We start from the raw sequence: 11,908 nt of genomic DNA on the forward strand, positions 1-11,908 counted from the left end.
AAAAAGCCAATTAACTTACCAGTATGTCTTTAGACTGTGAAAGGAAACTGGAGCACCTGGCAAAATCCCATGCGAACATGGAAAGAACACACAAACTCCATGCAGACATCACTCCAGGTCTGGAATTGAACTGAGAGCCCAAGCACTGAAAGGGAGCCATGCTAATCACTACACCATCGTGAATCCCCAAAATGGACACATCACATGGTAAATCTCCAGTGGAGTATAGATACAGATAAATAGATGAAACTGTTACACATTGAGGTGATGACTAAGGATTCTAGGACGAGAGGATCAGAAACATCCTCGCAGGGTGAATAGTCTGTAGAGTAAGATCCTAGTGCCTGCTAATTAGGAGAATTGACACAATTGGAGACTTCATCAAATTTGGTACAGTACCTTATAGCTAGTACCAAAGGAAACCAGTAAGTAATCAAAGTTAAGAGTGTGCCTGGGGTAATGATACTGTATACTCTATGTTCCTTCTCCAAGAAACCTGCTGCACACCCACATACCCTAGATGTTATAGTGTTAGAGGGGTAATGACCTAGCTTTGACCCCTGATGGAACCCATTGCACACAAATGCTAGATGTGATAGGGTTAGAGGAGTAATAACCAACTTTGACCTCTGATGGAACCTGTTACACACCCATTCCAGATGTAACAGTGTTACAAAAGTAAGGACATAAGCCTGCCCTCCCACACAGAAACTACATATTATAGATGTAACAATGTTACAAGAGTAATGACCTAGCCTTGACCCCCTGACAGAACCTGTTACACACCCAGGTAACAGTTGAAAGAAGAGGTGTCACAACCTGAAGTGTCACGTATTAATGAAAGTAACAAAATTGATGAATGTGTGTCAACATTAAATAGTAAAGCTAACATTACTGCTCTCCCTCATTCTCCTGATCAAACAGAAAAAAAAACATCCCCAAACCTGAAACAATGTCTGCTTGTTCCCCAAATGATCAAATAAGCAAGCACTGGAAACATAAGCACCATGTATCAGACATGTCTTGAATATCAAATACAATGTTAATTTAAAAAGTAAATATCTTGAGAATGGCACTTTGTACAGTAGTTACTGCCAAATTCTGAAAGTGCAGGACTTTCATAGAAAATGCAGAGGTCTTCAGGCCAGAAAACAAAGTGTGTGGTCACAAACCCCATACTTGATGAAGAAGGGTTTCACTCAATATCAAGGTAAGAGTAAGAATGGTCAAGAAAACTAACTAATTTGTAAATGCAGACAAGTACGTATAGCATAGCTGAATTTCAGGATCTTTTACAATACCAGATATAGGCCTGGTTAGCAATAACAAATTGGGATCTAGCAGGGCAGGAATCAGTCTAGAGGGAGTCATCGAAATTATACTACAATATGTCTTAAAGTCATAGATCTGAACATACTGTAAATATTATACATACTGTAATATATGGTGTGGAAACGTGATCGAGGATTTCAGCGTGCGGAATGGCACTGGTAATGTTAATCCACTGTTTTACTTAAAAATAAAAAAGCATCAATAGTTTTAAAAAACAGGTGAAAAATCAGAAACATAATTTAATATATGGAAGGTACGTATTTTGTTCACTAGTACTACTGTACTAGTAGCAGCGATCTCATGCCCAGTTTAATTGGTTATGATCTGATTTCTTTCAAAAAGCGCATGCACTAATAATAATAATAATAATAATAAAAATCATCATAACAACAAAGCAGTTGTTGCACAACATCGTATCGTGATGAGAGGATTGTCATTTGTTTCAATTACAAATGAATTCTGACCGTTTTCATTCATAATAAAAAAAACATCAGTTAACAAATACAATTTGAAATACGTTTCGTTTAGAAAACTAGCAACGTCTAGGATGCGTAATCCAATTAATGAAGAGACACGCTTTTGATAACAGTAATGAGAAACTATTTGTACAAATGTGAAACAGCTGTGATGCTGTGGATTCCCAGCTGATATTCGCCGAGACCTTCATGCTTTATAAACCCGCAGGCTCGAGTCAATAGTTAAGCTCATCAAATTGTTCAGTTTTCTTTTGGTTTCTACTGCGGAAAACAACCTTAGGTTCTCGACTCGATGCTTCTGGATTTCAGGATGTGTTGCCTACGGATTGGGTAAATTATGGTTGTAATGTGGGCTGTCTTGAGTTTTTATCGGTTGTCTTTTAAACCATTTTTCTGTTTTCTTTTAGCGTTACGTTAATTCTAGCACTGTTAACGGAGGTTTGGACGCAAAGCCCAGGTAAGTGCTTGTGTATCTTTTGTGTATTAACACTGGTACCTGCGCTTTTGCGTGTTCTGATGCTGATTAACGATTTATAGGGCCCATGAAGACCAGATGTCAAGGGAATGTAATGGTGATGGAGGGAGACGCGTCTGTTTTTTGGGGGAAGCATCTCGAATTCGATGTAATGGGTAAAGTGTATTTTCTGCTAATTATCATTCCTCCCCCTCCCTGAAAAGTACGAAATGTTTCTTAAATGGCTTTTGTATACTTAAGCCCCTGCTTATTCTGTAGTAGCTTGAACAATTTCTTTTTTTTTAGACTCATCTGGACAATTCATACAAATTTCACCAAAACTAGCAACTCAGTGTGGATATAGCATAACCATTGACTTTTGGGGAAATGTCCAATTCATTGCTTCTGTGCTGAGCTGCTTTGCCAAAAATACTGTAAGTACCTCCCTGCTACCCTGTTTTTGTTTTTTTTTTTTTATTGAGTGTAATGCTAACCTGCCTGTTTTTCTTTTCCTTGTAGAAGGATGAGTCCTTCACCCTCACTGTACAAATCAGGGTATCTTCAAATGGGGGTATGTCTTTCCCCACCAAATACATCCAGAGCCTTACATGTGACTATTTTCCATGGGCAGCAAGGGAAATCTTGTGTGAAAGAAACTATATGGAGGTAAGGATAAACCAGTGTTCTGCTATTCAGCTAACAAATCAGGTTTGATTTGGCCAGGGCTCTGTGAGGGGGGGGGCATGGGTTGTGCACTTCTACTAAGCCTAAGTAGAAAGGAGAAACAGTCCCTCTATTTGATTCAATTAGGCTTTTGGCCCACAATTCAGTTAGGGGGTGTGGGGGTAGGATACCATACTTCAAAGCTGGGTTATTGGTCAGTGGGTTTGCCTTAATCTGATATGGTGCAATGTTGGGCTTGCTGTGTGGTTTGAATTGTGACCACAGGTATCTGTCAGGAGGGGAATACCACTCATTGATCCAGAGTTTGTTCAGGATGAGCCTGATGACTGGTCCTTGGCTGTACCTGAGGTAAGGTTTTTGTTTTTTTTTGCTTCAAGATCCTTAGAATTAAAATGGGAGCTTCCTTTGACCCTTTTTTTTTCTCACCTTCATTCTCCAGGCAGTTGCTGCTGAAAATGATGTCTGGCAAGTGGTTTTCTATCTTGCTGAAAAGAAGTCCATGACTGTTTCTCAAGCTATGAAGGCAGGCTATGGCATCAACACAACTAATACCAGAGTTGTGTTGCGAGCAGCCTACAACTCTTCAGAAAGCCAGCAGCAGACTGTATGTATTGGCTCAGTTATTTATAATATCTGACATTCATGGTGCACAGTCCCTAACAGTTCCCATCCTTTAATAGATCCAAGGTGTTCCAATGTCTGTGATCCGGTCCACTACTTTCTATAAACAAAAATGGCTGATCATGATGGTGGACACTGCAGTTGCCTGTCCTATGGGTGAGTAAAGTTGCCTTTAAAGATTATACTGTATGCCCACCTCCATGTTTGGATTGTATGGTAACTATGTACTGTATAACATCTTAGATGGCACCATCTTTACTGAAGAGCTGATTACCTGGAACATCCCACGCATTCTACCCCCCCTTGTTCCAACTGCACCTATCAAGGACCTTGATATTGTGCTGGGAGTGAATGGTGACAAACTGTCCCCTTCAACAATTAATGACCGGAACTACAGTTTAGATGTGGGACCCAACGTGATCATGGCTACATTTCCAGTAGGGGCTATTGGAGGACAATATAAGGTACAAATCTTACTTGTGCATGAACAACTTGATTTTTTTCTTGCTTTTTACTCCATGCCTTCATTGTTTCCTTATTTCAGAGTCATGTGAAGTCCAATGTATATGGCATTACTTACTCTATTGATCCTTTCCTGGAACACTCCTGGCAAGATGATACCCTTGATAAAACAAAGTACACAATCCTTCATCCCATAACTACACCATTCATGCCAAGGCCTCCACATGTTATCAACAGTAAGTGGGAGGGGAAAAATGCACATTTTCTTGAACTGACCTGTGACTTTTCACATCAATAGTAACTATTGTTTTCCATTAGACACTGTTCCTGATGAGAGGGTGTTCAATGTAACACTGGGCACATTCTTGCCTGATGTAGAGCTGGTGCAAATTTCCTTTTCCATGGGACCACTGACTGTACCAGAGGCCAACCAGCGAGGCTATAATGTTCAAGAGTATACCTTTCCCAATGGTTCTGTGACCTACACTCTGCAAGTGCCATTTGAAGACCCTAATGTACTGGTGGAGGTGAGTTTTATTCCTCCCCCCACAATCTAGTGTCTTTAAAAATCCAGTGGTGAGATCCTTATTACTTTTTTCTCCCTGTAGTTACTTTCTCCTGACACTAGAAAGTACACTCTACCTTTGGTGTATACCTTGGTGGTGCTGCCTGAAAATGAGTCCTTTACATACCCAGCTGAAGTTGAAGCCATTTTAAAGGATGTTGGTAAGTAGCTTGTTTCCTCCTTTAAAAAAAAAAGGATCTTCTCAAAACATGCTAACCCCCCCCCTTTTATTTCCAGTTCCACCTTCTGTAACTGGATACTGCAACCTGATCTCCTTTGTTGTTGTGATAACAAATGGAAATCTGGGAAAAAACTGGGTGCTCATTGTGGGCAAGAGATCCCTCACCTCTTCAATGGCTGCTGAATATGCTTATTGGGAGAATGCAACCAATTCTGGGTTAACTGTCCTGTTTAACTCTCCTGATGTAGCCTATGAAGTAAGTCTTTTTTTTTTTTTGCCTTCCTCCCCTGTGAGCATCTTAATGGCTAGTAACAATTTTCTTTCTGTAGTTGATTAGGTCTTCAGAAATCCGTACTCGGCTGGACTTAACTCTGGAGGATACTGAGAAATCTTGGGTCTATGCGAACTTCTCGCTCTCATGCAGCTTTCCACTACAAATGATTGGTAAATTTGCCTTCTTATTGTTTTTTTTTTCCATTTTTATATATATAAAGTTCTAATTAACTGGTCTGTCTTCAGAATGCTTTTCCAATGGATCCATGGCTGCCCTGGCTGTGAAGCTGGAGTCTGTACCCGACATGATGCCTAGCCAGCTCACCCTAAGGGACCCAAGCTGCAGACCTGCTCAATCTGGTGCTGGCACAGCAGTGTTCTATTTTAATGCCAACTCTTGCCAAACAACTCGACAGGTAGGTGTAGTTTCCTGATTGTAACCCACCTTTTTCTCTGTGGACAGTTCTTACTTATGTCTCTTTTGTTTTAGTTTAATAATAACATCATGACTTATGAGAATGAAATTATATGGACTTCCTCAAGAACATCTTACAGGTGAGTGCTAACTTTGTCTAAACTCCCATTATGCATAAACACAGATGCTAATGGCTTGTGCTTGTGTTTTGCAGGTTTAGTGTGGTCTGTCACTATCGTATTAATGATAGCAGGACCGTCTACTTTGAGTCCATGAGTAACCCTGGGCCTGTTGTTGAGCCAGGCTTGGGTAACTTTACAGTTGTCATGAGGCTTGCACTTGGTAGGTCCTTAAAGCAGTAACTTAATTTTCTTTTCCTTTTTCCTTTTTTCTAAGCATTTTGGTTTTCTTTGCAGATGTTTCCTATGTCAACTTCTATGGAGTGCCTGACTATCCAGTAGTCAAGTATTTGAGAGAACCATTATACTTTGAGGTGGAGCTATTGTACAGTAAAGATCCACAAGCTGAATTATTTTTGGAAAACTGCTGGGCTACTGGTTCTTCTGATATGAACACCTCTCCTGCATGGGATGTTATTATTGACAGGTGTGGAAGTACCCAATATTGCAAAGCATTTTAATATGCCATATTCTGGTATGTCACTGAAGTATTTTTTTCTTTCCCTAGCTGTGAGAACTCTGCAGATCCAAACACAACTGTCTTCCATCCTGTGTCTAGTGACCAGAGAGTAACATACCCCTCCCACCTGAAGAGATTTGAAGTGAAAATGTTTTCCTTTGTGAAAGATGGGGCTGTGTTGAAACTACCTGTAAGGGATGATTCACCATTTTCATTTTGAACTCCAAAATGGGTGCTGTTCTGACTTTGCTTCTTTTTCAGATTTTCTTCCACTGCAGTGTCTTCATATGTGATGCAAACCAGCCACGAGACAGTTTGTGCAAAGGACAGTGCATTCCTGGAAAGCAAAGACTAGGTGACCCCCTTACTCAACTGCTTTCATCACAAACTGCATCTTTTTGTGCTTTTTTTTTTAGTTAACTTTTGCTGTTCTCTCTAGGTCGTAGTGTAGACCAGAAACGTAGAACACTTGTGTCATCTGGTCCTGTTGAACTCCAATAAACTGGCCTCAATCCTTTACTAGTATTAGGTATGCAAGTTGGCTGTTTTTGTGACTAGCTGACTTAATTAGTCATACCTTAATTTATTTTTATTTCCCCCCCCTTTTAGGCTGGATTTCCTCTTGTGACCACATTTGAGTCTTCTATAACTGCTTCCAGGAAATGGACAAATAAACTTTTATTTCCAACTTTAAGTCTCTTGCTTGTTAATGTTTGGCATACATTAATGCTTGGAAGCTGGCAAAGCTGAACTGCTGATTAAAGGCCTTTTCCTTTTGGACAAAAGGCTGACCAAGCCGTGTTAGTTGGATGTGAACTTTATAGGCCTCAGGATAGGTCTTCAATCATCCAGATGCCTTGGTAGACATTCTAATTTCTTAGGGTGCTGTAGGTGCCTATGGTAACAATACCATGATATGATTCAAGTCCTTGAAGACTTGAAAAGGAAATGTATTTTAGGGAGGTTATGGTAAATGGATATGCTTCAGTGGTCTTTGCATACCGTGCTGGGTTTTTGTGTAGTACAGTACATGCTGTAGAATGGTAAAGGACCTTTCTTGCCATTTGCTTGGGGAACCTGATTTTTTTTTTTTTTTTTCCCCTGACTGTAAAAAAAAAAGGTGCCATTTGTTGAAAGTTGCCACTACTGCCCCTCAAGCAGTATATCCTGCCCTGTTCTGAGTGCCTCCACTCCTTGCATCAAATGCAAAAAATTTTTTTCCCTAGCTTGTCATTAGAATTTCTGTGGTTCTGCAGTTTCCCTTTATCCTGCTCCTTCATGAGCTTTCTCCCAGGTGTTATTTTAGACTAGCATATTCTGCTTCCTTATGCAGCAGCTTAACATCCTTCCATCTGTTCTCAGGCTTTTTTTTTTTTCCCTTTTGTCCAGGTATGAATGTGTGTAGTCTAAATTTTAGGTTCAGAATTTGCTTCTTTTGAGCCTAAAGGAGTTTGCAAGAGGCAGTCTGGGTACCTGCTGCTAAAACAAGTGACAGTAATTTGGCCAGACTATCTTAAATTAATCTTTCAGATTCCTGTAGAGTTGTGCATTTATTTAGGGGTTACCACTTGAAGCCAAAAACAAAGCTGTTGCATTATCCATTTAGAGGTATTTACCCATTTTGAACAAACCATGTCTCTTCACCCAACTGGCATTCAGTCCTGTGTATTTCCCAGGAGCATGCACACCTGATTTCAGTTTTTTTTTGGTGTTCATAGTGAACCTTTTCTTTCTGCTATTACTATATTTCTTTTTAAATGCTTTCCTGTGTTGAATTGGAACCATCCCCCTTGTTTCTCATCTATTAAGATTTATCAACTGCAGGAAACCTTTAATTTAACTAGTCTCTGAGGTGTTTTGGGTAACTACCTTTTATTGGAGTGAATCTAGAGGCTAACCAACTAGGGAACATCCTTCTTCATTGTAAAACCTATCCTCAGAACATTCTCCTTACAGTATGTCCCAGAAGGTTAGAAATCCATGGAGAGAATGTGTGGGGGTTGTCTTACCCCATATGGCAAACTGATCACCTCAGTTAGAGCATCCCTGTGCTGATGGAAGGAAGTGTTATGAAACATTTCTTACAACCTTTGCTCAGGCTATGAATTTGGCTCATGGTTGACAACTTCAGAGGGGCCTAAGTATTAGCTCTACTGGGAAAAACACCTGCAGCTGGAGTCCTATGGAGCTGTTCTTTGTGCACTGATATTTAGAATCACCAGAACTGAATTCCAGTTTCATCTTTATATTCCACCAACTGGGTATCATTTTCAAGCCAATTGTCAAATCAGAAACTGGAAGCATTTGTTTTGTGTACAGTGAAATATTTTGGTGTTGGCTTTTGTAATTTATAAATATGACAATAGAAATTTTAGTTCCTTTAAATCTGTTTTCTTTAACATAAATGAAAAACAGCTGTACTGGTAAGTATTTTCTATATGTGACCATTTATACCACACGCTGGCAGGATCTAAGCTTGGATAGGCAATTCTTATGATTAAAATAGCTATTAATATTTCTTGAAGGCAGTGATCCAGGGAAAATAACTAAAGCTGGAATAAATGGAGCACATTTTATTACTTTAAAGGTGATTCATAAACACCCAAAGGTCACAAGAACATAGGCTGGTGCCAGTCTAGTAAGTGATGCTGTTTTCTCTTGGGGAAAAATCAAAGCAAAGTACAGCAGTTTTGTACAGTAAAATTAAGAGTGCACTGTCATTCATACTGGTCAGGGAGTGCCTTATTTAAGGTGCTGTGAAATAGCAGTTTTCAATACAATTGTCCCTAAACTGTAAAATTGTGAAAAATGATGGTTATATGCATAATAGGTGACATGTGAGGATGATTGAAAAGGTGTGGGAATACCTGGAGACAGTGTGGTGGTGAAGGCACACAGCCTCTTGTTCAAAGAGAGCCACATCACAAACCTTTATTCCAATTCACTACTGCATTGAGAAATGACCTTCAAAAGTGTCATTTTAATGAAAATGGTTTGCAGATGGTTTCCTGAGGCTGTAATGCTGTCTTTGATATTCTTATTCCATGTACTTTTGACATTCCAACATATTTCAGGAAGATTTGGTGATTGCTTTGAAGAACCTCGAACCCTTTGCACCAATGGCCGGGGTTACTGCCTTGACTCTGCTGGTAGGTGGGTCAGGGGCTGGAGACCACTTCCTGTCACAGATGCAGCAGGACATGTCACTGGGTATGACATCCCCAGGCTTGGTAGGGATCGAGATGAAAATCTGTGTTCTACTGAGACCTTTACCCTGTGTACTGAAGATTTGCCTTACGTTTTTGTTATTCATGAGACCTGTCGCTTTTCCTGATGCAGAAAGGGGACAGTTAAATTGAGTATTAGAATAAAGCTAGTAGCATTTGTGAAAGTAATATCAGCTGTTCATCTGGGGCTCATGCTTTGCACTAGGTTGGAGATGCTGTTTTGTGGGACTCAATCTCTCATAGATCCTAGATGTGCATGTACATATTCACTGGTCTGAGTCTTAGATGGCACATGCCATCCCAGCTCATCTCACAAATGCTCAATGGGGCTCATGTCTGCAGAATAGGGCAATAAAAAGATAGCTGTGACAATATGATATTGCATCTCAAGGGAACCATTGTTACATGAATAGCATGAGGACATGTAAACCTACAGTACATACAGTATAGTCCACAGTAAGAGCAACAAGTAAGATCCCAGGACCTGATCAATAGACTGTGTTTGACTGTAACATCTATCCAGGTAAGACATGGTGGGTTGTGAACACTAAGAGACATTGAACTTAATCTAGACTCTGACATACCAACGGCACAAATTAAACAGGTTAAATCACCTCAAATCTCTTGCTAATGAGGTGGTTTAGTGCTTAGGCAAAGTCTTACATCAGTCATGAGTGGTCAATTAAACAAAATGATGCAGAACAAAATTAACCACTATCCAAAATCTATATACTTTATTTTCTAAAAATAAGTTCTTGAACAATTCTTTAGATATTGAGTGTATATTATAGCCTGTAACGTTTTATAATACACAAACGACACACTTCTAAATGCACTCTGAAACTATGAAAGAGAAGATGAGAAATTTAATCTCTTTCTACTATAATTTTGACAGAGCCCATCTGGTGTAATTTTACACTTCTCCCAAAGCACAACAGCTATAAAAAACTATATCCTTATTACTTCATCATTCAGTAGAACATTTTAACATTATATTTATATAAGGCAAGCAAGTGTCAAAAGAAGAAAGAAAAATATTCACTTCATTTATATTTTAAAATCCCCAATTTCACAATTTAAGTAATAGTGCATAAACAGAGAAGTAAATATTTCATTGTGAAACCTGGCAGCTGGCTTACATATGTAGCTTTCTTGCATAGTACTTTCCAAGTAATTACAAGAAAAATAAGAGCTAACAGTCTCCTCAACAGAAAGGGAATGTTTATGGCCTACTTGTTAAATTGCCCACATCAAAATCAAAGAAGCTATAACCTTTAATATAAATGGCGCATTTTTGCTGTTTGGTTTGAAAAGGAACAAATGCGGTGTATGTTGGCTGTTTAGGTGGATTGGTTTCAATAGCTGTCCTGTATGTATGAAATAAGAAACTAGATAATAGAAACAACTTCTGTAGATTCTACAGTTCCACTTCAAGTACCTCCTGGTCTGAGCATATTGCCTTGCTCTCCTTTGCATGCTGTACGTGATCTTTAAAAATAAAATTGCATACTGTATAAACAATGGCAGCACAACAATTTCTCAAATACTCAGAAGTTGTAGGTTTCGTCCTGTCTGGCCCTTCTTATTGTCTGCTTGTTTTCTTGCATTTTAACTGTTCTTAAAGCCACTAATTCAAATTAAGCACATTTTTGAAAAAAAAATCCCCAAGGACATCAGCAGAATATAATGGCACAGGGTTCTAAGAAAACATACATGGCACAGGTGTGTATGTTTCAAAGTGTATGTTTAATATTTTATCAAACCTCAAACATGTAAATATTTCAGTTCCCCCTACTACAATGCAACATCCCTAGAGCAAAAGATCACTTAGGATCCCTGCTTTCTTTTGGTTACCACATCAGCACAAATGATATCACTTCCCTTCTAAATATCATCACAACACTTGACATGGGAGCTTAAGCAAAAGGAAACCAAGTAAAAAGTTTATTTTAAAGTGTGTTGCTATATATGTGAAGTCTTGGGTGTGAGGCAAGATCTCAAAGTAAGCACGTAATGTATGATTAAAGGCTTTGGTGATTCTCCTCAATAAACATCAGTGCAACCTTTATATTATTCACTTAAAGTTCTTAACCTGTTTTGCCTTTGACACACTGCCATTTCCACACTGAGAGGAATGATTTTTTTTAATCATCCCTAGGGGCACAATGTTGAAAACGCGTCTTTCAGCAAGCTGGGGCTCTTCAGTTTCTCTTGTGGCAGTAAATATGATGCCAAGGCCTGTGCCTCACAACCTCCGGCATTCAATGTACATATTGCAGTTTTAATTCTAAGAAAAGGACTCCTTGATGCTTGTTTTAATTCTAAGAACCAAGGTTCTCTGGAGTTGATGTGTTTGTTAATAAGACATTCTTACCTCACCTGTTTCTTTCTGTTTAATTAGTGTAATTAATTTTTTCAGTTTAAAAATGAGGCTGAAATAAACAAACGAATAACAACAAACCCCTGCAGTCAGAGATTAACATCATTCACATATATGCCAGTGCTAGAAATGTGTTAAGTTGGCCTACAGTTGTTTTGCTCATATGAGTATAACATGCATTTTAGCTGCTTCATAGGAA

At 39.0% G+C, this 11,908-nt stretch overlaps 1 protein-coding gene across 1 annotated transcript; it reads left to right on the forward strand.

Moving 5' to 3' along the window:
• Window positions 1-2,100: 2,100 nt before the first annotated feature.
• Window positions 2,101-6,603, forward strand: LOC148839856 (uncharacterized). The gene is made up of 21 exons (XM_088906101.1): window positions 2,101-2,138; window positions 2,216-2,265; window positions 2,346-2,438; window positions 2,569-2,696; window positions 2,782-2,928; window positions 3,211-3,294; window positions 3,386-3,550; window positions 3,627-3,723; window positions 3,811-4,031; window positions 4,112-4,265; window positions 4,348-4,556; window positions 4,638-4,755; window positions 4,832-5,031; window positions 5,105-5,219; window positions 5,295-5,464; window positions 5,539-5,603; window positions 5,678-5,805; window positions 5,880-6,069; window positions 6,151-6,292; window positions 6,364-6,457; window positions 6,542-6,603. Exons 1-21 carry the CDS (start codon window positions 2,101-2,103, stop codon window positions 6,601-6,603), a joined length of 2,670 nt encoding a protein of 889 aa, XP_088762227.1.
• The last annotated feature ends 5,305 nt before the right edge of the window (window positions 6,604-11,908 follow it).

This window comes from Atractosteus spatula, chromosome 2, assembly GCF_055471065.1.
Source record: "Atractosteus spatula isolate fAtrSpa1 chromosome 2, fAtrSpa1.hap1, whole genome shotgun sequence".
In the NCBI taxonomy this organism is placed as follows: Eukaryota; Metazoa; Chordata; class Actinopteri; order Semionotiformes; family Lepisosteidae; genus Atractosteus; species Atractosteus spatula.

Bases quoted from the DNA above. Each gene is read 5' to 3' on its own strand.
- LOC148839856 (XM_088906101.1), top strand. From the start codon at position 2,101: ATGCTTCTGGATTTCAGGATGTGTTGCCTACGGATTGG. The intron at 6,070-6,150 runs GTGTGGAAGTAC...TTCTTTCCCTAG, and splicing joins TGGGATGTTATTATTGACAG to CTGTGAGAACTCTGCAGATC. The intron at 6,458-6,541 runs GTGACCCCCTTA...TGTTCTCTCTAG, and splicing joins TCCTGGAAAGCAAAGACTAG to GTCGTAGTGTAGACCAGAAA.